Here is a 27585-nt window from a genome sequence, read left to right on the forward strand (position 1 = left end):
AGAATGCATACATTATAGGACATTTGACCTTTGTTTGACCCTAACACTCATCTCTCTCTCTCATTCCCTCTCTCTCCCTCTCTTCTTCCCTCTTTCTCCATCCACAGTGGGAGGAGGTGAGCGGCTACGACGATGCCATGAACCCCATCCGGACGTACCAGGTGTGCAACGTGCGGGAGAGCAATCAGAACAACTGGCTGCGCAGTGACTTCATCCCACGCAAAGACGTCCTCCGAGTCTACGTGGAGATGAAGTTCACCGTGCGCGACTGCAACAGCATCCCCAACATCCCCGGCTCCTGCAAGGAGACCTTCAACCTCTTCTACTACGAGTCCGACTCAGACTCGGCCACGGAGACAAGTCCATTCTGGATGGAGAACCCCTACGTGAAGGTGGACACCATCGCACCCGATGAGAGTTTCTCCATGTTGGAGTCGGGAAGGGTGAACACGAAAGTGCGGAGCTTCGGACCTCTATCCAAGGTTGGGTTTTACCTGGCATTCCAGGACCTGGGGGCTTGTATGTCATTGATATCCGTCCGGGTCTTCTATAAGAAGTGCTCAACCACCATTGCGAACTTCGCCGTGTTCCCCGAGACGGCCACAGGGGCCGAGGCCACGTCGCTGGTCATCGCGCCAGGGACATGCGTCTCTAACGCTCTCGAGGTGTCCGTGCCTCTCAAGCTGTACTGCAATGGGGACGGCGAGTGGATGGTTCCTGTTGGCTCGTGCACCTGTGCAAATGGGTTTGAACCCGCCATGAAGGACACCCAGTGTCAGGGTGAGTGTGACATCAAGGACACACAATGTCAGGGTGAGTTTTTTACCGGCCATTTTTGGGTCATCACCCAATGTTCTTGTTCCTTTTGACGGCAGCCATTTTGTGCAAAATGCATCCAGATACTGTACATTTGCACCCAACTATCATGAAACAGCGAGAAACACAACACATCGTATAGTTAGTGGCACTCTCTCAACTGAGCCTCTACTCTCCTGACCTCAATTCTCCCAGACAGTGAGTTGATGAATAAATAAAATGCTTAGGCGCTGCTGTCAGTAACCTATATGACACTGGAGAAAACTGGAGAGATCTAGGAGGGCCAGATCTGATAGAGAACATAACAGGTGCACAGAAGTCTAGACCAAGGTGAATTAAAACAGCAGGCCAGGGCTCAACTGTAAGGATGACAGAGTGGGGAGGTGGGGTGGGGGTGGGGGGTGGGGGGGGGTAGTGGAACGTTGGAGAGCAGGGGAGATGAGAGGTAGGCCGCTGTCAGTTATCATTTCGCACTGCTGATTGTGATGCATGGTGTGCAAATGTGTAAAAAACCACAAGGGCCTGCACTTCATACCACCCCGCTATCAGAAAGAGGAGAGGGCTGAGAGATTCAGGAAAGAGATCAACAAAGGTAGAACGTGTGAAATAGGGAAGGGAGCTTAGGGATCGTGAAGTCTAAGAAGAACAGAAAGGGAGATAGCTCCCTATATGGCGTTGAATGGAGGTTAGCGAATGTGTGTCCACCTTTAATGGAGAGTGGCCACAGCAAATCTAGTGGCAGGTGTGTGGTTAAAAACTCCTCTGGCAGCTCCAGGGCAAAGCCCTGGCGACTGGGCCTAAAAAAACGCTCTCTAAACAAGTCGACCCGGAAACCACAGGGGATAAATCTCCCTGCCGTGTCTTTTCTTACTCTCTTTCTCTCTCTCTTTTTCCCTCTATAGTATCTATCTATTACTCTCTCTTCCGAGCCAACCTCTGTCTTTTTTTCTTTCTGTGACTTTCTCTGTATTTCTACCTGATAATCTCTCTCTCTCTCCTTATCCTGCCCCTCTTTCCTTCTTTATGTATTCCCCTCCCTCCCTTCCTTTATCTAAAGCTTTCATTAATACCCCACCAGAGCACGGTTAGGACATCCACATGAATATTAATCAATCGATACCTTTTTTTTCCTCTTTTCCTTCCCTACCGCTCCACATTTTTAAACCCACTCATTTTTTGCTTCCTCACTTCCAATTTCAGCACACATCCTAATCAGTTCCTTAAGCCCTTTGCTCTGCATAAGATGGTACGAGACAGAGAGAGGGAGAGAGAGAGGGAAGGAAAGAGAGAGGAAGAAAACAGAGAGAGATGGGAAGTGAGAGAGAGGAGGGAGAGATCTGCAAAAAAAAGAGCCTGCAGGTTTAGTATTTTCTCTGCCTTTTCCTCCTCATCTTCCCTTCTCCCCCTCCCCCTCTTCGCCCTGTCAGGAGTGGTGTTCGAAGGGGAGGGAAGATGAAAGCAAAGGGGGATGACTTCTTACCTCACTGGAAGCGATTGATCAGCATTTTCAATCATTCACACTTGCCTCGTTTAAAGCTGCAATATGCAGAAATTCCAATAGTTCACCTAATTTCAGTTCATGTGAATCATTTACCATCTAAACTGTTGTGGTTATTGAAATATATTCAATAACCCAAAATATTGTATTTTCAACTTGTTTGAAGCTGGTGTACAAAACTGAAAGTAAAAGACGCAAAAAACAAAACTTCAACACGGAAAGCATAGAAATAGCGCTCATAGAACATATCTATCGCTTCTCACATGCTGACCAAAACTGTGCGCAAGTTGATTTTGTCCAACCACACCAGCCGCGATCAGGACACACAGGTTGAAATATCAAAACAAACCCTGAACCAACAATATACATTTGGGGACAGGTCAAAAAGCATTAAACACGTATGGCAATTTAGCTAGCTTGCTGTTGCTAGCTAATTATTCCTGGGATATAAACATTGGGTTGTTATTTTACCTGAAATGCACAAGGTCCTCTACTCTGGCAATTAATCCACAGATAAAACGGTAAACGTTTGTTTCTAGTAATCTCTCCTCCTTCAGGCTTCTTCTTCTTCTTTGGAATTTGTATGGTGGTTGGCAACCAACTCTAAGGTGCATTACCATTACATTTACATTTACATTTAAGTCATTTAGCAGACGCTCTTATCCAGAGCGACTTACAAGTACATACATTCATACTTTTTTTTGTACTGGCCCCCCATGGGAATCGAACCCACAACCCTGGCGTTGCAAGCGCCATGCTCTACCAACTGAGCCAACCGACGGGTTCTGGAGTGTGGACATCAGTTCATCTTTCAATCACTCACATGGGTATATGCTCCTAAAAACCAATGAAGAGATGGCCCGTGGGTATATGCTCCTAAAAACCAATGAGGAGATGGGAGAGGCGGGACTTGCAGTGCATCAAGGATCCCATATAGAACCAAGTTCTATTTTAGCGCCTGACCACGTAGACGCTCGTTGATGAGCACGAGCAGTGTGGGTGCAATGATTGAATAACATGTATAAATGTATTTTGCAACGCTCGTGCACACAACGCAAGCAGTGTGGTCAGCATGTTAGACTTGCTTTCAATGAGAATGACAGCTCTATAATTCACATTTCTATATATTTTTTTTATTTATTTCACCTTTATTTAAACAGGTAGGCCAGTTGAGAACAAGTTCTCACTTACAAATGCGACCTGGCCGAGATAAAGCAAAGCAGTGAGACACAAACAACAACATGAAGTTACACATGGACTAAAGAAACATACAGTCAATAATACAATAGAAAATGTTATATACAGTGTGTGCAAATGAGGTAAGATAAGGGAGGTAAGGCAATAAACAGGCCATAGTTGCGAAATAATTACAATTTAGCAATTAAACACTGGAGTGATAGATGTGCAGAAGACGAATGTGCAAGTAGAGATAGTGGGATGCAAAGGAACAAAAAATGTATAACAGTATGGCGATGAGGTAGTTGGATGGGCTATTTACAGATGGGCTATGTACAGGTGCAGTGATTTGTGAGCTGCTCTGACAGCTGGTGCTTAAAGTTAGAGAGGGAGTTATGAGTCTCCAGGTTCAGTGGTTTTTGCAATTCATTCCAGTCATTGGCAGCCGAGGACTGTAAGGAAAGGCGGCCAAAGGAGGAATTTGATCAGGTTGCAGCTTTAACGAGGAAGCTTTAGTTGGGATAGTGTCCCATCAAACCTGAAAATTCGCCTTTTCAAGTTTTCATTGACCGAAATATATATTTTTTAACAGGACAATATGATAGAATATGATATGGATTGTAACTTCATAGTGACATTGAAAAAACTATTTCCGTAGTTGCAAAGTTCACAAGCACAACTAGGATGTTCACGAACATGACTAAGAAGACAAATGTTAAATGGTAAAAATGTTATCATGCCAGGATGTTAGCGCTTTTTGTTGATGTGGGTGTCTGTGATTAATGGTGGAAGAACAAACACACTCAGTGCTAATGCACACCACTCAGCAGCTAATGCGGCTTTGTACCAATATTTTACCTTCACACACAGCAAAACGGTGACAAATGTGACAAGAACCAGTCCCACAGTGCTACCACTGACGTAATTTCTAAATGATACAAACCCAGCAGCAACACAGGAATTAACATTTTGAACCAAAACCAAGCAACCTTGACATTGACGAGTGAGTTAGCGGCATAGCGGATCATGCTAAGCAACTTTTGCTGTCTCACCTTCCCTTCCCTTTTTTTTATTAACATACCACCTCCATTCATCTTTTAACAAGACAGTTTAGTGAGAGATAAATAGATAGAGACGGCTGGAATGTTCCAGATCAGAGTGCCATCTACTGCCTATGCTATGCTTCCCTGTCCGGCATGCTAGCTCATAACTTATCAGTTATAAACTTCTAAACAGGCCCTGTAAAAATTGATAGGGAGTCTACAAAGGGCACCGGTCGACAATGTTATAACTCTACACATCGGAGAAACTATGCGCTCTCTGCTTGAGGCGTTATTTATGGATTTATTTTATGGATTAATGTATTACTTTTACCATTTAGCATTGAGAACAAATGCTCTCTATGACAGATATTTTATCCATTAGTGTTGCAGTAAATTGGATTGATTTGAAAAAAGGAAGACAATAGGCACACTTTTGAGAAAAGCTTCTTAGGACTGAGAGCATGTTACTGGGAAGTGGAGGCTGTTCCCAAGTGTCGTGGAAGTGTGTGTGCATGGGTGTGTGCTTGTGCACGTGTGCGTATGTGTGAAGGCAAACATGCATATGTGTGTGTGTGCATACATTTGTGTGTGTGTATCAGGGATAAGAGAAGGAGTTCCGAGGAAGGCTTCACGCTAGTGTGTGTTTGTTCTGAGGGGTGTGTTAGTAAGTTGGGATGACAGCGTGTGCATCCGTGCACGGGTTTATGCAAAGGACTGCGTGTTTCTTTAAATGCCTTCTTCCTGTAATGTTGCTGGGGGATGTGCTCTCCAGAGCGGCGGAAAAAAGGAAAACAAAAACAAACAAACACATGGCAGTGAGAGCTGTCAATCATATCGGAAGCCATAGTTTATCACAGATGCTCAGAGGGAGTGCCAAGACAACGTACACACACACACACACACACACACACACACACACACACACACACACACACACACACACACACACACACACACACACACACACACACGCAAATGCAAATACAAACAACTACAACCTAGCTTTACACAGGTACAATATTGCTATTCTTGAGATTCAAACGAGTGCTTTCATTCACCCGTGTTAACCTTGTCCACCTTATCTGTGTAGTTCCTGGCTTTTGGACTCACTCCTTTGACCTCTCCCTTTCTCAGCTTGCAGCCCGGGCACGTTCAAATCCAAGCAGGGTGAGGGCTTCTGTACTCCCTGCCCACCAAACAGCCGGACCAGCTCTGGAGCAGCTAGCTTGTGCTCCTGCAGAAACGGCTACTACCGCTCAGACACAGACTCACCTGACAATGCCTGCACCAGTACGTTTTTTTTCTCATTTAGTTGCTGTCATAATACACACATTAGAATATGCTATTACACTCAAAGGCCTGAATATACACTGAGGTTGTGGGTATTGTTGTGTGTTCACTTCTGCAGCCATTAAGCCATTCCCGACCTCTTCTAAGACACTCAAAAAACGATGAATTTCTCGCTGGACTATGACCTTCACTCACTACCTTTATCAGCACTCTCTGAAGGGCCTGTGAACATTCCCACATTGCCACATGTACAACAAACACAGCCACTCTCTCCCAATGTTTTCCAAGCGCTATCCCAACGTTATCAGTGCTTTTTGCACACCGTAGCCTATCCGCCTGTGCAGCCGCCACCTCTCACTGACAGAGTGTAGGAATTTATCTAGTGGATGTGTCTTAGTTAAGAGCAAAGAGAGCATGCACACACACACACACACACACACACACACACACACACACACACACACACACACACACACACACACACACACACACACACACACACACACACACACACACACACACACACACACACACACACACACACACACACACACACACACACACACACACAGGGAGTAATCCTTTCACTTGTGGTGAACAGAGGGCCAATTTTCTCTTGTTGTTAGGAGGTTTGTTTGATTCTCCCACAGTGCAGGCAGAGATAAGGCCACAATAATTGGATAACAATTGCTCCGCCTCCTGCCAAGAGTCTCTCTTGTCCCCCTTAGCTGTTTCCACAAGCACACATATTCATGCATGTGCACAGGAGTGCACAGTCACGCATGCACGTTAGTGGTGCATGGGTTAGCTGTTTGTTCACCCGCACCCGGCCACAATTGCTAATAACCCATTCGCATCCGCCGGACTGTAAGTGATAAAGTGAAAATCTGAGGCCCGCAACCGACACTGACCCGATAATATATGAAAATGTGCTCTAGGCTACAATCAGATACGGTGGATCGTTTTTTTGACAGGGGTCGCAGGATTTCTTTTGCCTGATTCATGTATGTTTTTGCATATAATTTCAAACATTTTGGTAGGCTATTTGTTAGTCTATAATTAGATATATGCAGCTTCTCTTCTGTCATTATATATGTTGCCCTAGAAGAGTAATTAAACCCCTGCTCACCAGAATAACATCATAAATAGAAAGAATGAATGCTTTAATGTAGTTGATTGTAAAGTTCTCTGTTACCTCTGCTTCTTTCACGTAGCAAAGACATTTAGGGACTGGGGAGAAATTGAAATCGCCCCCCAAAAATGTTGTGATTTTCTGTGCAAGATGTCCAAATGACATCTGTTTGACTGGTTGTAAAGTAAAAGATATCTATGAAAACGACACAACATGTTTCTGAAAATATTTCAGTTTGTATTGGATGCATATGTTATGTGGTTGAAATACTATCAGCTTTTATGATGCTGTTGAAGATAGCACCTCGACAGATGATATCTAACAGCGTATTTGCGTTCTCTCAAGATGCTGAAAGAAAGAAATCATATTTCTCCACTCCTGTTACCGAATAAAATGTTTGCCTACGTTTGATCTATAATTTTACTGCAAGAAATCCTTAATTCTGCAGGAGTTAATATTATGTATATGTGAGACTTCAGTTTCCATTTAACTCATCCGAACAGTAGGTTACAGTTCCCTTGACGTGCCACAGGCCTATTTGAAGTCCCCGTCTTGACTGGGACTGTTGAATTTGTATAGCGCCTAAAAGTCTTCACATATAACATAGCTAGCACTGCTATCTTCCTCTTTTACCACTTCACCAAATCTTTCCCAAACATTACTTTTCTGGCCCTCCCTTCTTTATATTTTCAACTCTCTTATTTAATTAAACTCCGGCATTGTCCTTTTTGTGGATCAGATTTTTTCTGCCCGTTCCCAACAGCATTTGGCCTGTATGCTATTTGGCTCGTGTACAGTTAGGCCCTTAAAGTTAGGCTTACACACTAATGCCAAATAGCCTAAAATAATGAAAGAAAAACCTCAATGTAGCCAATAAATTGCACAATAATTATAAATTTCTGGATTTTTTAAGATATTGTTTTCTCTTTATTCAACCCACCCACCCTTTATCCACACAATATTTCATGAGCCAAAACCCGCCCGCCCTGATATAACCGTGGGGACTGCGGGCTATGAGTCAACCCGTGCATCACTAATGCACGTGCCCGCACACAAACACACACGCTCTTATACGCTCTCCTCCTTACAGAAAGAGTTGCACTGTCTGTTTATTCCATATTGAGTTTTCTCTAAGCACTCAAAACACAGAGAGAATTAACCCGCATCCATTACCACTACCACCAAGTCCTATTGAAATAGAATCTATTAGATTCTACTCCCTGTTCTAAATATATTTCATGTCCTGTTGAATTGTTTAATATTGTTGCTTTGTCCATACTTCTGGCATGCCATTAAAGCGTATTTGAATTGAAACGAATTGACACTGTTTTCTACCTTTTTTTCCTTCTTCTTTCCTACCCCCACAGCCATCCCCTCTCCGCCGCGCAGCGTCATCTCCAACGTCAATGAGACCTCCCTGGTCCTGGAGTGGAGCGAGCCGCGCGACTCTGGTGGTCGAGGCGACATCTTCTACAACATCATCTGCAAGAAGTGCCTGCCTGAGCGTGGCATGTGCTCGCGCTGCGACGACAATGTGGACATCTCGCCGCGCCACCTGGGCCTGACGCAGCGTCGTGTGGCGGTCCGCAACCTGCAGGCACACACCCAGTACAGCTTTGAGATCCAGGCCGTCAACGGCGTGTCGATTAAGAGCCCGTACACGCCGCAGTTCTCTGCCGTCAACATTACCACCAACCAGGCTGGTAGGTAAAACCGTGGCTAGTCTATAAGATCAAATATAACTGCATTGTTCCATTGTGAAACGGACAGTTGTCTTTTGAGTGTCTTGTGTTGTTCCTAACCTAGAAGATAAAGACACATGTACAGATTGAGAATGAATGGAAGCAAAACATGGTCAGCTGCAGAACAGGGTTTTGAAGTAGGTTAGCGATGTGAAGTGCCTTGCTCAAGGGCACAATGGCAGTGTGCTACAATCGGTGATGTTTACGATAGGGTGAAGCATTTTTTCGAGAATAGATGATGGTTGCTTCAAGGAAAAATAGATAGTGATTTACATCAGCAAGGCAGGTAAAAGCAGACATTTGTTCAGATACATTTCCTCTGCATGTAGGTGTGGGTTACATACAATATATGTATGTTAAGTGAGGATTGAGAAGAAAAACATTTCAATGAGATTTACAGAAGGACAATTTCACACGCCCACAGCACTCGGCACACACCACCACAAATAGCAATAGCGAGGCAGTGCTGCTTGTATGGCTAGGCATTGAACCGACACTGTTCTGCCCACAACGATCAACCCACTGTCAACCCACAGCATCTTCAGTAACTAGGCCACCAGAGTAATCTGCACCACCAAGCCCGATTCAATCTGCCGTTGGTTTGCTGTATGGAGCTTGTGTGTGGATATCTGTATTGTGTATTATTTCCTGTTGTGTAGTTTTCCCTGCTGTATGCCTATATAGCCTGGGTTTGTGTCTGGGTCTCTGTGTTGAGTTTACCCTTATGTAGGCCTATAGCTGGGGTTTCTTTGTTGGTCTTTGATTTGAGTTTCCCTTGCTGCAGGCCTTTTAGCTGGGGCTTTTGCGTTTCTATGTAGAGTTTGCTCAATCTGCCTGTAGTTGGGGTTGTGTGTTGGTTCCTGTGTGGAGTTTTCCCTGGTGTAGGCCAATAGCCAGGGGTTGTGTATAAGTCTCTGATATATCGCTGGGGTTTGTGTATGGGTCTCTATGTAGAGTCTGCTCTTTAGACAGGCTCAGACAGACCCTGGGATTATCCCCGTCCGCAGCCATGTGTCCCTCATCTCCCTTCTGTTCTTCCTGAAAGCCTCACGAAAGGAATGGCCCACTGTTTGTGCCTGGGGCTCCGGTGGGGATTCCGTAGTCCCCCATTGTTGCGCAAGGGTCGGGCACCGGGTGCCACACGGGTGACAGGCATAGACGCCAGAGCACTGGAGCAAACGGAGCAGCTGCCGACCCGACTCTCAAAACAGGGGTGCAAACGTGTGATTTCTCATTTTCAATGATTAGTATTGTTTTGAGCTAGTCTGTATTGAAATAGATATGTCCATATTATATATGATATAATAATTGACAGATTGCATTTTGCACCCCTCCCCCCGTCACCTCAAGATGAGTGGTTTTGACTTCTCAAAAGATTTGCCTCGCTCCCGCACGACACGGTTTTGGTACAGCGGACAACACAGTTTATGCTGTAAATGTCATATTGATGTTCTCATAAAGACAGCATGACTACACTTTCCTAGAAAATGCAAATAAGTTGTGTGTAGAGTACAACATTTGCTGTCTAACCAGAACTAGAATGGCATTTTATGTGTGTATCTGGCCAAATTTAAGGATTTGGTTGTCTAACCACACACTGACATGCACAGCTCTCTGGGTGAGGTTCTGTCTTCAAGTCTCCAGTGGGTCATGAAGTCCCTTCCATCGGTGTAATGTATTACAGGTTATGGACATGTAAAAGCAAGTGGCAGGAAGGATGGCGTGCATGACACTCCATCCTGGATATGACTGAGTTTGCCTCAACCCACGGGCCAGCCTGCAGAGTTCAATAACTACAGGCAGATGTGATACACTCTTCTCATACCACTCTGAAGGCTACTGACCAGGAAGAAGCTTTGCATCAGTCAGTAGCCTACAGAGTAATATGAGGAGAGTGCAATTGCTGAAGTTATGTAGCTATTCTAAATAAAAGTGTTTTAATGACTTTCAAGTGTAACAGTTCCGTGTAGAATAAACCATACTTCACATAATACTGTAGAAGCGGTGTCCTGCTAATATAACAAGGTGCAAATATTATACCTTCCTGTGGGGTGTCCCGTATAAGACAGGAGTTCCTTGACGTTTGAAGAATACACAGGGTCCCCCACTATTGATAGTAACATTCGATTAAATGAAAACAAAAACATATCATAAAAAGTTATAGATGCGTCTTGTATCGTTTTAATCCTGAGTGCAAGGTCTCTCCCAATTCAGACATCAGTATCGACCAGTCTTTCAGTCAGAGTACTCTATTTCAAAAGCATCTCTTCGGTCCTTGATGAGTGACACATGTATTGAAAGGGTGATATTACTAAACACTTGTCATGTACTGTCTTATAAGTAATCACCTTTTGTCCCTTCTGTGGTGTTTGTCAAAGCCTGATGGGCATGGCAGCGCAGATTAGCTCCAGGCCCCTCTCATCACAGATACTGGTCATGAAGGAGCCTGACTTTGGCTCCTATATCCGACTCTGCTCCAATATCACAGAGGGAGGGAGAGAAAGACTGTCACCATACAGTCATGGAAGACAACATTAGATATACGGTTGAACATAGCCAATCAGAGATCCTGATTCACAAGGGACACATGCTAGCATGGTTGTCATTTCTCACTCTGGCCCAGGAGTAATCCATTGGCACATTGGAAAGGGTCACCTTCTTACAACATACAAGACACACATATACACACAGCATTGATTACATTATCAATGGTGGTTAGGTGAATTCCAGGTGTCCTCCATTACTCTGAACCTGGACTGGTGTCTGGCCACTGCCTCAGACTTCTGTAACAGCTCCTGATATGGCAGGAGGTTTCCCACGATGCTGCTGAACAACAAATCCACCAGGTTGTAGCCTGTGAATGAAATAAAATATTGTCACTCGATAAACATATAGTGAGAAAAATTACTTTCTCTAGTTTGGAAGTAATTTATATGCTAATAGAGGGACTGTAAGTACAGAATAGATTCAGGCCAGTGCTGATGCCGTTTCTATGCAACCAGCTGTGTGCTATTTTCTACCAGAGCCAAAGCCACAAGTACCATCCTTCACTTATTTTTGCCCTAGAAAATACACAATAACCTTTTATGAGAACAGGCATGTTGTGGCAGACACCCCCGAATGCTAGCTAACTTGCAAATCCGGGTTAGTTATCAATATCTGTCCGAGTTTAATAAATGAGTTGGCTAGCTAGTGTCTGCCAACCCTTATTGAAAGAAAGTTTGAAAACATGTCTGCTACATCGTATGATTAGCTAGTATCCAATGCCTGCCCTGTATTGACACTAAATGCAAATGTGCTACAATTAGCTGTTGCTAACAAGGTAGCTAGCTAATATGAGATTTGCTCATCTTCCTCTGACATGCTGCATCACATGACACATTAGCGTCTTGTGTTTACTTAGCTACAGTATCATTCCCCGTTCATCTGTGGTATCATAGCTAGCCTGGCTTGCTAGCATTATCAAATAATGTTGTATAATGAAAAGTAGATAGCTAGCTAGTACCAATATAATAATGAACATCTGGCAATATTGTTGAAATGCATTGGAAGTTGGCACCATCTTTATGGAAGCCCATTTTCACTCCTATTTGCTGAGCGGAAATGTAATGTGCATGTGTTGCACTCAGATGCACACTTGACAACATTGTCCAAAAACTCCACATGGCAGCTGGGGGCGGACCACAATGTGTTGTCTCTGGGAAATTGGTATATTTGGCAAAAGTGGGCATGTAAGTAATCCATACCAAAACCCTCAAGTACGTCGCAACTAACTCACTTACAAAACTCCGTTTTGGACGAGACTAACTTTAATGACCAACATTTGACCTGTTTACACTTTGTAGTCAATTTGGACGCTAGACTAAATGTTTCTGACTCATATTGATGCCACGTAGGCCATTTCTTATGAGAGAAGCTGTGTATTGCCTTCAGTTGCTCTTAAACATTTTCATGGTGACGGCGCATCAAACGACGGCGCCAAAAAAAGTTCAGGTCTGAGGAAAATTGGAACATTATTGTGCTTGCTGAGACAACACTTTTGTTATTTCTCATCATTTTTAAGATAATTGTGTTTCTTCACAATTTGTTGTCAAATATGTAGCCTACTCACTGTGGTATGTTGTTGAAATGGCCACTAATAAACAGAATGACAATTAGAAAATGATTGACAGTAGTCTTGTAATTGCAGGCTACAGATTTGTTGAAATGTAAAAACACGCTTATTTTCTCTCATCTTAAAAATGCAAGATTCTCCAGGTAGGGTACAGTAGGATTTGTGTAGGATATGTTGTTTTAAGAACCAAAACGTGATTCGATTATGTATGTAGTGCTTTTCTTTGTTTCTATTAGTCAAATTAGGACTACACAATAACAACATATGCAGGCTGCATATGATTAACTCCATTTTTTTTGTATGTACTCCAGTTTGCATTTTCAAGTTGATAGTTCTCGTTCAATACCCTACCAGATAATTGCCATATTGAGAAAATATTTTTTTTACATTTAAAAGATAAATCAAAGTTCACGTTTTTTATTGTACTACATTATTGTGATCACGTTATTTCTGACAAAAAGGTAATGAAAACTTAACAATTTAGCAATGCTTTTTCTTAATTACAACATTCAAATTCAAATCCTTATTGGGTGAAACAATATTATTCCTCCCATTTTCGATTTCATTTCCTCATTGTCATGCGTTATCCTGGCCACACAGTTTGGCTTGTCAATCAATCACTGTGGGTGGGGAAGGAGCAGGATGTTTGTGAGTCACATGGTTGGGAGGGTTTCAGACCAGTCAATGAATTATTGGAGGTGGGATTTTCAGGGAAGCGGGTAGATTAGTAAACGAGTCATTAAAACACTTTTTCAATATAATTGATGTGTTTAAATTGTTGTGTTCTGTCAAATAATATGTATTCCACATATTAAGAAACAGTATAGAATTGCAGGAAAATGTATCCAAAAAATATTCTGATCCCCTCCTTCCACCCTCTCCCCTCCAAGCTTTTGCACCCCCACTTTCACACTAAGTCAAGCGCCCATGGTAACAGGGACCCCCGTCCCACACTATTCACCCCCCAGGAGGAGTGTAGGTCAGGGGGGAGCAGCAGGGGGAAGGAGAGGCACCACCCCGATCAGATTATCCTTAGATTCCCTACCATTCTCGCCGCTCTCCGCATTCACCTTTTAAGACCAAAAATAAATAGAGGCGATAAGCCGTGTGAGGCCCGCCATGGTTACTGGTTACTCCCCAGTGTCTCGGCCAGGAGGAGGCTCCCAGTGACCTGGGGAGTTTGCCCAGGGAGGATTGTCTATGGGGAGATGTTTGAGATTTTCAGGGAGGAATGGGTGGCTGGTGGTAGGCTACTACATAGGGATGGAGTTTTGGGTTAGGGAAAAAAGAGAGAAAGAGGGGAGACAGTGAGAGAGAGGGAGGTCTAGGGTGGTGGTGGTGACAATGACAAGGCGGAGAAACAAAGGTTCAAAGTACCGGACTTGGGGATTAGAAACTGTTTAACAAAGAGTATTGGCGGAGAGAGGGAGAAGGGGGGTGGGAGAGGAGAATACTAGGAGTAAAAGAGACAGATGAAACTGGGGAAGAGAATCATTAAGAAAGAGGGGGGACCTTTTTTGAGCGAACTAAAGAAGGACTGAAGTGACAATGGATGTTAAATAAAAGCGAATGATAGGGTAGGAACTAGGGAGGTGAGGATGGATCAGGGGAGAGTACATAGGAGTGACTCAGAAACAAAACATGCCTGGAGAGAAAGGAAGAGGGAGAGAGACAGACTGCTGTTTGTGTAGTCATACACAGGTCACAAATAAAAGAGTGGGTTGAGAAATGAACCTGATGTGGGTGAGGTCATGTATGTGTGAGTGTGTGCGTTTGTGCGTGTGTGCACGTGCGTGTGTGTGTGCCGCACAGGGTGTGTATTGGATCTTACAAATACTAAGCGCCACCATTTTGTTGATTGACTTGCTCGTTGCTGAGAAAGAATCACAGATCCCTTGTCTGGAAAAGGAACAGCAGAGCTATAGGGAGAGAGAGTGGCTGGTTGCATAGCGTACCAAGTATCGCAAGCACAGCACATCACAAAGCCCTGCAAAGCATCAATATGCTTAGGCTTGTGTAGATATACAAAGGGTGTGAAACTCAGAAAACACACAATACCGAATTACAGTGCATATTTCCTTCCCTCTACCCCTCTCTTACAGCTCCATCTGCAGTACCTACAGTTCACCTGATGGGGGCCACAGCGAGCACCATGAGTCTTTCCTGGCTGCCCCCTGAAAAACCCAATGGAATCATTCTGGATTATGAGATTAAGTACCATGAGAAGGTAAGCAACATTGTAAATGAACGCTTCTTAATTCCACATCCTATTTCACAAGTCTTATTTCTGCCTCTGTTGCATGCTGTAATAATATTGCCCCGTAGGAAATGATTCAACACCACAACAATGACAACAACACTTGTGACAAAGTCTTAATCCCGTCCCTCTGTCCGCTGGGCGTTCAGTTGATCCTTCCTTCCTGCCTTTATTCCTTCTTCCCCTCACAATTCCTCCTCCTTTTCTTTTCTGTTTACCCCCCCAAGCAAATATTCTAAAATCTTTCTAAAAACAATATTTTGCTACTAGAGTTCTGTTTCTATCAAATTGACTTGTTGATGATAAAAGGTTGTGCGTGATGACGTAGTGGACGTAAAACATGCTTTTGCGGTTACATTCCCATGTAATTAATACAAAATAGTTATTTTCATTTTTATGTGTTATTTTCATTTTTTTAATCAAATTTTGTCAAAATAAATGTTGCATTATATAGTTAATGTGCCCACTCCGGTCTTGGCACGTGCGCTCTGCCCAACAGCTCGCAGATACAGTGCGGGTAGGCTACCTACTGTACTTCATGAGATTATTATTGATGAAAGCGATATCATTTTTAGTTGTCAAACTGCAGCCAAGCATCGATCATCTTGTCACCAAAATATGACCCTCTATATTTATTGGAAAAGTAGCATCAAGCTCATTAACGTGCACTTTCACCACCCTGTGGAAGTTCATCATAACTTATTTGTATATACAGTAACTGCATGCTTTCCCGAGTCATAGTGGGAAGACCACACACCATATCCCGTTATTAAAGTTTACAAATGGAAAATTAACCGACAGATTTGCTGTTTCCATCAGGCCTGACGTGATAGGTTTTATTTGACATGGACTTTTACTTGCATAATTAATAAAAACATTTATTTCACCTTTATTTAACCAGGTAGGCCAGTTGAGAACAAGTTCTCATTTACTACTGATCTGGCCAAGATAAAGCATAGCAGTGCGACAAAAACAGCAACACAGAGTTACACATAAACAAACGTAGAGTCAATAACACAAAAGAAAATAAAAATAGAATCTATGTACAGTGTGTGCAAATGTAGAAGAGTAGAGAGGTAGGCAATAAATAGGCCATAGAGGCGAAAATAATTACAATTTAGCATTAACACTGGAGTGATAGATGTGCAGATGATGATGTGCAAGTAGAGATACTGGGGTGCAAAAGAGCAAGAGGGTAAGTAATAATATGGGGATGAGGTAGTCGGGTGTGCTATTTACAGTTTGGCTGTGTACAAGTACAGTGATCGGTAAAACAAGGTTGGATGGAAACCTGGTTAGTGTCTCTCTCTATGTTTGTTGTGGTGTTGTACCCACCGAATTAAAGCTCTCCAGCTATTCTTGCCTCGCGCTGCCTCTCGCCATCTGTACGGTGAGATTTGTTGGACACGGCATGTGCCACAAAGCGGGTGGAGGGAAGGCGATGAATATGGATGATATCATTGAGGGGATGTTTGTTTAGTACATTTTTGAAGCATTTCTTAACCATTCTCTGTGCGTTTGGTTTGGCAGGACCAGGGTGAGGCCATCGCCCACACCATGACAGCCCAAAGGAGCTCTGCCCGCATCGAGGGGCTCAAGACGGGCACGCCCTACGTGGTCCAGGTCCGGGCCCGCACAGTGGCTGGGTACGGCCGCTATAGCAGCCCCGCTGACTTCAGCACCAACCTAAAAAGTATGAATTTATTCACTTTTTTTCTCCCCATGAGCGGAAATTGGGGTTTGTCAACAGTCTAAGACACAAACAGGGACACCATTGGCATCAGAATATAACTGAATTTCTCACACGCTATAAAACAGGTACACATCTCTTATGGTTGCAATGATGACTCACGACTTGGTAGCAGCTCGGTGCTTGCAACACTAGGTTGTGGGTTTGCTTCGTGCGAAGGCCACATATAGCCTGTTGTATAAGTGTTCTTTGTAAATCGCTTTGGATTAACGTGTCGGCTAACTGACCATATTACATCACTTGCTGCCTACCTCCACTTCCTTACCCTGTGCCCCTGCTTATAAATATGTAGAGGCTCAAAAGCCTTACAAAAGGTTATTACTTCTTTAGGCTTATCAATTAAATAATAAACCTTTGGTGCCTGTCTGCCGAATCATTTATGACGATGTTTCCCATTATTTGACTTTCATTCCAATTTATAATGGAGCCAGTTAGGCTAGAGTACTGTATCGTGAATCGAAAGGTTGAAACTGACAAACTGCCAATATCCTTCCCATTTTCTCTGATGCAGAGTGGTGAACACAAGGGCATGCCTGTCTTTACATAAGCATGTGGTTTCTAGAAGTAAGTGTAGGAGTGGTTTCTTGGAGTAGCCGAAGTGTAGGAGTTGAAAGCCCGTACAGATGTAGGATCTTCATTTCATCACCCTGTTGCAGGAGAGCGTTCCTGCAATGCAGGACATTTTTTAATTGTATTTTATTTGAGGTTTAAAAAGGCTTCTCTAGTTTGTAATTTCCACTTTGAAATTTCAGACTTGATTTTCCCTTAGGCAAAATGTATCAACCCCTACAAAAATGTAATAATAATCATTCTATACAGGTGGGAGATGCACGCATACATCACAAGGACAAAGTGATGTCGGGAGTTCGCCTAGTCTGAGGGTGTGAGGGCCGTGTGGGCGTAGTGTGTATGTATTTATGTGCTAGTGGTGACAGGTACCTTTGGGTAACCCTGACCTCTAACCTCTTGACCTCTAGGTGACCCCGAGAAGTCTCTTCAGGAGCAGCTGCCCCTTATTGTGGGTTCTGCCACCGCAAGTCTAGTCTTCATTATCGCTGTCGTCGTCATTGCCATTGTTTGCCTCAGGTGAGAATAATCATAGTCAATACTACCCAGTGAACACATTGTCGTTTAGACAACGTTGAAAAAGTGTCTACGTCCAACATTGAAGCCACGTTCATTATCAAAAGCAGTTGACCAAGCTCATACAATACTGGCTTACAAGCCGTACTTCAGTTTGTGGATGAAACAATGTTAGCATAGCAATGTTAGCAAGTGAGAAAACCGCATATTTATGGTCATTCCTGGCATATTTGATTTACAGATTGAAACACCCACACACAAAAACGAAATGGAAATGTCAACGTTTGATGGTGTTTACGTCCTTAAAACACACAAAAGAAAGACAGGGACACTCTGCACTGGCTGCCACCTAAGAGTTTTTGCGAGTAGGAGATTAGCTCTATCCAGTGGACAGTCCATAGAGATTTCCCTCCCAATCCCTCGCTAGGCTAGCCCACCGGACAGAGCATGAGCTTCAGCTGCTAGAAGCTAATAGGCCTGCACTCATGGCCTTGTCATCGAGTTCCCAGGTTTATGCATTCGGAAGCTGCCCGTCCCAAAAACCTTGACATGGCCAATCCCTATTGATTCCTATTCACTTGTAGGATATTAGTCCATTTAACTTTAATATCCATTCAGTTCTTGTAAAAGCCTGGCCGTGGTCTTTCAACTCTACTGTACATAGTACTACTCATCTGTCACTGGGAGTCTGCAGGTTGGCGAAGCATACAAGTTTGACACCCTCCCTTTTGGCGACTGGTTGGCGCGCACGGTTGGCGCGGCGGCAGTGGCATGGTTCACTGTGAGCCGCCCGTTCTGACAGGCCCAGGCCCTGTCAGACTGAATAGTCTCTTTCTTTGTCTTAGCTTAGCTCGCTAGCATCTGCCACGAGAGAAGAAAAAAAAAGAAGGAAAACTCAGAGGCTCCTTGGCATATTCCGTAGCTGCATTTGAATTGGAAATGAGATGCAAATCACCGGCGGGTATTATTGCCCCGGTTACTGGTTAGACAACAAAGGAACCACATTAACATGTAATTTCAACAACCCCACCCCCTTCGCCCTGTCATAGCCATCTCCCCTGCATTAATGGACTGATACTGAAGAAATAAGAGAAAGAGGAGAATGAACAGAATAAATAAAGGGGGGATTGGGAGTGAACAGTGTATTAGTCTGAACCAGCGTGCAGGAGGGAGTGTTAAGCTGGGTGTTGAGGGAGACAGCTGAGGCTGCCATTGGATGAGGCTTTGTCCTTCACTTCTCGAGTTGGGCCATTATGTTTTCTCTCAGCTGCCTATTCAGACATACAAACAGAGTCCTACTTTTCCTGTCCAATATATTATCTTATTTTGTAGTTTTACCTGAAATTCTCTATTTCTTAGTTTCAAATATAAAGATATCGTAGTGAGCAGCAATACGGTGGTATTCTCTATTTCTAATGACACGGCTGTGCCAAAGTCATCTCCACTCATTCCTGCTCCTTTGAGTGTTGCACCATACGGTAGTTGTCTGACTTTGTGTTTTTACTCTGGTCTGCCCCACAGGAAGCAGAGGAATGGCTCCGAGTCAGAGTACACAGAGAAACTGCAGCAGTACAGTAAGTCTCTACTGCCTGTCCTCCATTATAAGCAATCCACATGATCCATATTCTGTCCACATGATCCATATTCTATTCTAACCCTCTGAGCTAGACTTAGTTCTTAGTTACATCCAACAGTATACCCAAACACTACATGTCAAAAGCCGTTATATCACAAGAATCCTATATCCACATATTGTGTCAAAAGATGGTTTATGTCATTTAACAGGCATAGATTATATAGGCAGCATTGGTACACTCTTGGGAAAAAAAGGTGCTATCTAGAACCTAACCGGCTGTACCCATACTCTGAGTCGGTATTCATGTTTTGAATTTTTTTTCATTTCACCTTTATTTAACCAGGTAGGCCAGTTGAGAACAAGTTCTCATTTACAACTGCAATCTGGCCAAGATAAAGCTTGGTGTCATAAGAAGAAATTCCCCTCGACTACGCCCACAAATTGGGGAAAACAAACATTCTTTCCTATTGACCCCCATTGTAAAAAAGCCAATTTCATCACAGATTTTTTGTTATACAGAAATAATTCTGTGTTGTTCAAAGTAACCAGGTCAAAAATCCCGACCTACGGTTCACAATGCTCACAAAAAGGGAAATAAAGCCTGCGAGAAGAGCCCTGTGGCTTCAATCTATTCGGTGTGGGAAATTGTGGGGACATAATGTCCAAGTAGGCTACATGTAGCTGTCTGTGGAAAACATTCACAGGAAAGAGATTTAACTAATTTAGTATAGTCCGTTTGTAACTCCAATCACTACTTGTAGCTATAAATTCTGTTGTTTTGTGTTGTTGGTCTTGGCTAGCTTAATGTTCTGATTGGTAGCTAGCTAGCACTCACTCATGTAGCTAACTTTAGCGCCGTCATGAAAGGGGCATGAGGGAAGCCCTACAATATTAGTGAGAACGCTTGGAAGCAGGAAATGTTCAAAAGTAATCTTTTAGACATGTTGTACTTTCTTAAATGTAATTTTGTAAATGAGGAAAACAAGCAGACAACAAAAAAATTGTGTTTTATAAAGGTGACGTTTTTGCTTTGAGTCAATTGGGTAACCAAGACAACCAAGGGTTGTTTTCCCCACGGGCGGGCGGGCCGCAGCGTTCTATTTAATAACTACTGAGGCGATGGAAGAACCCTTTGAAGCAACCTTCTGGGTTCCATGTAGAACCCTTTCCACAGAGGACTCTACATGGATCTCAAAAGGGTTCTACCTGAAACCAAAAAAGGGTTCTACCTGGAACCAAAAAGGGTTCTCCTCCGGGGACAGCAGAAGAACCCTTTTGGAGCCCATTTTTCTGAGAGTGTAGTGGTTATGGATCTCATTGGTGTTATTCCTCGACTGTAAAATCATATGTTAATGCACCCGTTATTATTAGAAGCTAAGCTATCATTACAACACGTAGGCCACCTTCATGCATTTAATTGATTAACAATCAATGCTGTACATATCATTTTGAATGGCAATTTCTGCTTGACTGCCTTGATTCATGTGATTATTTCCGCTATTGAATCCCCTATAGTCACACCTGGAATGAAGGTCTATATTGACCCCTTCACCTACGAGGACCCCAATGAGGCCATCCGCGAGTTTGCCAAGGAGATCGACATCTCCTGCGTGAAGATCGAGGAAGTCATTGGCGCAGGTAACCAACAAAAGCTCCTGAGCTACAGGGGGAAGAATGCTAGTCACCTCCAGGCCATACCGTTAGAGGACTTCACGCCAAGCGGTACTTTCACTCAATTCATCGTCACAACCATCGCCCCGCCTCCCCTCGTGCTCCCCCCCCATCCCCCCAGCACTAGCAGCCCCCCTAATCACAAATATGCACTTACATCTTTGCAAAAAATGTTGCGTCCTCTAATTCGCTTCTCTCACAACTGTAGCTCCCCCTTAGGTTGGGACCTAAGTGCCTTTAATGATTGCTACCTCCTTTCCCCACTTTTTGTCTCTTTGTTTTATTAAACCTTTAACCTCTAAGAAGTGCACCTTCCTGGTCCCAGAGAGGTGCTCTGCAGTAGGACATTATTTTGTTTGTTCAACTGTCATTAATCAATCACTTCAATTGATTAGCTCCCCTACTTGAATCTAACTGACTGAAACATCATCTAGGAGAGTTGATTGGCTATTCAAGAAGCTAGAACAGCAGCCTTCCAGGGCCAGGATCATTCATCTCAAAACTCCATCCCCCTCTTTAAGGGTCTTGAGGGCCACTCTAAAAGGGGGCCACTCCCTTGACCTCATCACTTATTGTGGGCATCCTTCCTGTTTACTTCTTCCTGTTTACACCCTTGCTCCACCCCTCTGCCCCTTTTTGATGTACTAGTTAGAGTTAAAATCTTGATATTTAGAAATATTAGTAATACTTTTGCTAAAAAGCTGCAGGACTGTTGTCGACTCAGAGTTAGCCTTGTATCTGAGCCGAATGAAGACTTGTGGTGATGGGAATTTGGATTTTGAGGTGTATGTCGCCTGCAGCTGAGCCCCCTCTGCTCTACTACTGCTTCTGCTACCACTACCACGGTAACATCTACTGCTGCTACTTGAACCCGTCGCTTCCCAGCCTTCGCCTTTAGGGAAAATCCTCAAACCCTGTTGCCCCTCCCCTTTACCCTCCCCCTTTCCCTCACTTCCCTTGTTTCTGTCTCTCTCACACACTCTCGCACCCGCTTGGCGTGTTAGGACCTAAATGCAAAGCCTCCACGACCCCCAAGCTTCTCTCGCCTCCAGCCTCTTCTTCCGCCCCTGCCCCTGACTCCTCTGAATCCTAATCTCCCCAACCACCCCTCTACCCCCACCTATATCTCTAGCCTCCCACCTCCCCACTCTCTTATCAAGCTTTACCCCCACCCCCAAACTACCCACGCTAACCCACTCTTCCCTACGTTTTTAGTTCTCCCTCGTCCGTCCCTCACTCTCACCTTTCATCCCTCCTTTTCTCTGCCACTCCTAGCCACCTTACACTGCCCGAGCCCCTCTCTCTCGCAGTCTCCTGCTTCCCTTCCCTGGGTCCTTGGTTCTAACCAGTAAACTGTCCCTCTCCCCTCTCTCCCCCACTCTCCTCCACTTTTTCGATACCTCCTCTCTTCCCCCCTCCGTCTCTCTCTCTATTCTCTCTCTCTTGCTGTCTCCCATTCCTCGCTCTCACAGGAGAGTTTGGGGAGGTGTGTCGTGGGCGTTGCAAGCTACCCGGCCGACGTGAGATCATTGTGGCTATCAAGACACTTAAGGTGGGCTACACTGACCGGCAGAGGCGGGACTTCCTAAGTGAAGCAAGCATCATGGGACAGTTTGACCACCCCAACATCATTCGACTGGAGGGCGTGGTCACCAAAAGCCGGCCAGTCATGATCGTCACAGAGTTTATGGAGAACGGGGCGCTGGACTCTTTCTTGAGGGTAAGAGAACCTGTGGAACATACACACACAAGGGTGCAAACACACACAATACTAAATAATAATAATAATTTGGTGGGTGCACACACACACACACAGGGATATGTTTAGAATTAGCAAATTATTTGAAACATTGAGCTCAGGGTTTGGCAAAGGTTATAAAAAAAAACATAATTTCACATTTTGCTAACATTACCCATCACCTACTGTAACCCCAAAAATGTTTTCATAATAACAAAGGCCTACCTTGCTGTCAATCTCTGTACTAAATCCTTTGAAGATGCACTATATAAAAGCACCCAGAGAATTGATACTCTTGAAAACACATAAATGTGTATCTGTAATCATCTCATCATCTGCCAAAGTACCCAACCATGTCTTCCTAATCTTCCCTAATAATGTCCTCTTATTCCACACCCTCTCTCTATCTCTGTGGAAAAGGCCCTATCCCCCGTCTGTTGTCAGTATCTTACAAATGTGCCGCTCCTCTCGCAATCTCCGACATTTACAGAGGTTTCACTAGCCTATGAATCACTGCCTCGCCCTCATATTAAACATTGTCTGACACTGAGAAGGAGAGCGAGAGAGCGGAAGATAGAGGGAGAGAGAGATGGAGGGAAGGAAGGATTGAAGGAGAAAGAGGGTAGAGAGAAAGGGGTGAAACAGAAGACAAGGGAGAAACAGAAGGAGAGCTAGATGGGAGACAGGTAGAGATATGGGGGAAATAAGAAAAAGAGTGAAAGAGATTAAAACCGTGAGAGAGCAGGAGACACAAAACAAAAGAGAGTTGGTAGGAAAAGAGAGAGAGCGGCAAAAAGGTAGGAACGGGAGTATGTTAAACAGTTCAACTAATTATTGAATGTAGATTATAGTATAATGGTTGCTTATCTTTCTCTTTCTATCTCTCTGTCTTTGCCAGCTCAACGACGGGCAGTTCACAGTGATCCAGCTTGTGGGGATGCTGCGTGGCATCGCGGCGGGCATGAAGTATCTGTCTGATATGAACTACGTCCACCGGGACCTGGCTGCACGCAACATCCTGGTCAACAGCAACCTGGTGTGTAAGGTGTCTGACTTCGGCCTGTCTCGCTTCCTCGAAGATGACGCCACGGATCCCACCTACACCAGCTCACTGGTTAGTGTGTAGGACACTTTGGTAGTGTGTGTATGCATGTGTGTGTGGGCATTTACACTGCATGACCAAAAGTATGTGGACAGCTGCTCGTCGAACATCTCATTCCAAAGCATCGGCGTTAATATTGAGTTTGTGCCCCCTTTGCTATGCCGGATTAAGTGATATGACATGCTATTCTATGAAATACTTTCTCTGTAATTAATATTACCTGATTGAGCTAATCATGTAAATGTATTTAACTAGAAAGTCGGGGCACCACGAAATAATATTTATAGAGCAGTTATCTTCCGAATAAACTCTTAAAGACCTAGCAATATTTTACAGCAATAGCAGTCAATATTAATCGTCACCTTATTTCATTCTCGTATGAAAGTTGTAAATTCTTGGTTGTCTTCACGAACCCTGACTAACAAGTTGAATCAGCAATACAAAATTGGGTTTAATTATTTATTTACTAAATACCTAAATAATCACACAGAATTACATGTACACAGAATGAATCATACCTTGATTACAAATTATGTCATCAAGGAAAACGTCCCTAGTGGACAGAACAGATATGACAGCTGGTTACAGAAAGAAAAGGGGGTTGGGTTTGAGTGAAAGAGCGGGAAGACTGAATAACAAATGGAGAAGCGATGTCTCTATCGGGCCGTAGGCAACTACTCTATCGTAAATACAGAATCTTATGCATTCTAAATTACCTCCCATTTGGAAAAGGAAAATGCAATACATATTTACTCTGACCCGCGCTTCAATAGGTTGGTAGTAGATGGAAGGCCGTGTTTTGCCAACAGAATCCTTTGTCCTTTGAAGAGTGTCTCTGGTGGTGAACGGGAAACGTTGTAGTGTTGTTGTTGTGTGGTAGACGGGATACTCTGTCTGTCTTCTCCTAGCCCACGTTTACAGCGGCCGCTGCTAACTCAACGGCTATGAGGTAGCACTTCTGTAGCGAATAAGAGTTCAAAGTTCATACCATTCGCAACCAAAGCTCACGCTAAGGTTGGCATTATTATCTGAATCCTTCTGACATTGTACCGTAGTCCTAATGTACCCGGAACAGGAGGTTACATTTTCGTCAAGGGCTTATATAGTGGAGGGAGAAGGGTGTGTTTCATAGTTTATAACCCATGTCTCTTCACAGGGGCGGGCCACTGGTTGAGCAGAGCCCTAACCTTATGAAAACCCAAATCTCTCAATTGGAAGCTAAAATTACATTTAATCTTTTCACAAATAATTTTATATTTAAACATTTGAATTGCACAACAATTCCATGTGAATCTGATAACTATAATGTGTAGACCTTCCCAGATACAGTTTAGGTCGTCCTGTCATCAGTCATAATGTCTCAGATGACAACCGAACTGACATCATATTCATTAAGTACCAATGCATATGTTCAACTGGTTCTATTATCGAAATATGGTTCCTTTCCCTACACTTGTTTGATGTTCCCAGACTCTTTATGTTCAACAAAGGCTATTCAAGAGTCCCTCTGTAGAGTCAAGAGAGAGGGAAGGGAGAAAGGTATCTATGGGGGGTCATAAACCTTACCCACAGGCCAACGTCATGACATTGCCTCACTCTTCTGGGAAGGCTTTCCACTAGATGTTGGAACATTGCTGTGGGAGAGTCCATTTAGCCACTAGAGCATTAGTGAGGTCGGGCACAAATGTAGGCCTGTTCGCAGTCGGCATTCCAATTAATCCCAAAGGTGTTCGATGGGGTTGAGGTCAGTGCAGGCCAGTCAAGTTCTTCCACACCGATCTCGACAAACCCTGTCTGTATGGACCTAGCTTTGTCCACGGGGACATTGTCATGCTGAAACAAGGAAGGGCCTTCCCCAAACTGTTGCCACAAAGTTGGAAGCACAGATTCATCAAGAATGTCATTGTATGCTGTAGCATTAAGATTTCCCTTCACTGGGCCTAGCACGAATGACAAAAAACAGCCCCAGACCATTATTACTCCTCCATCAAACTTTACAGTTGGCACTATACATTCGGGCAGGGAGCGTTCTCCTGGCGTACGCCGGACTGCCAGATGGTGAAGCGTGATTCATCACTCCAGTGAATGTGTTTCCAACTGCTCCAGAGTCCAATGGCGGCAAGCTTTATTTTATACCACTCCACTCCAGCCAACGCTTGGCTTTGCGCATGGTAATCTTAGGCTTGTGTGTGGCTGCTCGGCCATGTAAACCCATTTCATGAAGCTCACGACGAACAGTTATTGCGCTGACAGAGGCAGTCTGGAACTGATTTTTATACACCTGTCAGCAACTGGTGTGGCTGAAATACCCGAATCCACTAATTTCAAGGGGTGTCCACATACTTTTGTATATACAGTATAGTGTATGTCAAGTCTTGAATGAATGGTAATACATTGGTTTTAGTGTGTGTTCTTTTTTGCTATTTATTTTTTATTCAATCACAAATTGTACTGTACATTCAATAAGAATCACAATTAAATTGTTGTTCAGGGTTTTGTGTGTATGTGTATGGTATTTGTGTACCTCAGTTTTACCTGGCATCTTATCATAATCAAACGTGTCTCAACCAGTGTAAGTTTGTCTTACCCTCTCTTCCCTCTGTATGTGTGTAACTCTGTGTGTGACTCCATCCCCAGTATTTCACGCTCACCTACTCATTCGCATATCCACAGGGAGGCAAGATTCCTATTCGCTGGACGGCCCCCGAAGCCATCGCCTACAGGAAGTTCACCTCGGCCAGTGATGTGTGGAGCTACGGCATCGTCATGTGGGAAGTGATGTCGTACGGAGAGCGGCCATATTGGGACATGAGCAACCAGGACGTGAGTGGAACTTTCTTTTATTTACTTTACTGGACTTGACTTTGTTTAAGTTGACTTAGTTTGACATTCAACATTCCCGAAAAACACTGTCACATCTTCAAGCTGTCAATCTCCTTCTCTGACCCCCCCTTTTTCTTAACTGGTTCCCCTTCCCTTTCCTCTCTCCCCACTGCCCCCTGCCCCCTTCTCCCTTCTCATGCTCTCTCTTATCTTCCCCCTCCCACCCCCCCTCTCCCTGTCTCCTGACTCTTCTTATCTTGACTCTAAACCCACCTTCTCTCCCATCCCTTCTCTCCCCAGTCATCACCCTGTTTCTTATCCTTTTCTTGTCTCATAATTCAAAACCATATTCCCTTGATTTGACCTCTATATTTTGATGTAGGTCTGATTCTATCCCACTTGTTAATCTAACTCTTATCCGAACCCTCCAGGTGATAAACGCAGTGGAGCAGGACTACCGGCTGCCCCCGCCCATGGACTGCCCCACAGCGCTGCACCAGCTCATGCTCGACTGCTGGGTCAAGGAAAGGAACCTTCGGCCTAAATTCTCCCAGATCGTTGCAACGCTGGACAAGCTCATCCGCAATGCCGCCAGCCTCAAGGTGGTCACCAGCAGCACGCAATCTTCTGGGTAAGCCTTTAATTATGCTGTCAAACAGTCTGGCCCATCTCAGCCTAGTTGGCATCAACTTCAATCTGGTGCTGGTTGCAAAATCCCGAAATTCACAGATTTTCCGGAATAACCATAACCCGGTTATCTTCACACCTGGATTT

The 27585-nt window shown here is 44.0% G+C and overlaps 1 protein-coding gene across 11 annotated transcripts in view; it reads left to right on the forward strand.

Annotated features, from left to right (window-relative positions):
* Window positions 1-27585, forward strand: part of LOC129811123 (ephrin type-B receptor 3-like) — a 97190-nt gene that overhangs the window by 54462 nt on the left and 15143 nt on the right. For 2 of the 11 annotated variants that reach the window (XM_055862327.1, XM_055862322.1), the window contains exons 3-14: window positions 108-813; window positions 5668-5823; window positions 8323-8658; window positions 14914-15038; window positions 16599-16761; window positions 17796-17904; window positions 19423-19475; window positions 20981-21115; window positions 22621-22868; window positions 23785-24000; window positions 26626-26811; window positions 27243-27442. In XM_055862327.1, the coding sequence (XP_055718302.1) occupies window positions 108-813; window positions 5668-5823; window positions 8323-8658; window positions 14914-15038; window positions 16599-16761; window positions 17796-17904; window positions 19423-19475; window positions 20981-21115; window positions 22621-22868; window positions 23785-24000; window positions 26626-26811; window positions 27243-27442 (2633 nt within the window). Of the gene's footprint in view, window positions 1-107; window positions 814-5667; window positions 5824-8322; window positions 8659-14913; window positions 15039-16598; window positions 16762-17795; window positions 17905-19422; window positions 19476-20980; window positions 21200-22620; window positions 22869-23784; window positions 24001-26625; window positions 26812-27242; window positions 27443-27585 lie in introns of all 11 variants that reach the window. The other 9 variants (XM_055862328.1, XM_055862325.1, XM_055862331.1 and 6 more) reach the window with 7 other exon arrangements.

This window comes from Salvelinus fontinalis, chromosome 14 (assembly GCF_029448725.1).
Source record: "Salvelinus fontinalis isolate EN_2023a chromosome 14, ASM2944872v1, whole genome shotgun sequence".
Lineage (NCBI taxonomy): Eukaryota > Metazoa > Chordata > Actinopteri > Salmoniformes > Salmonidae > Salvelinus > Salvelinus fontinalis.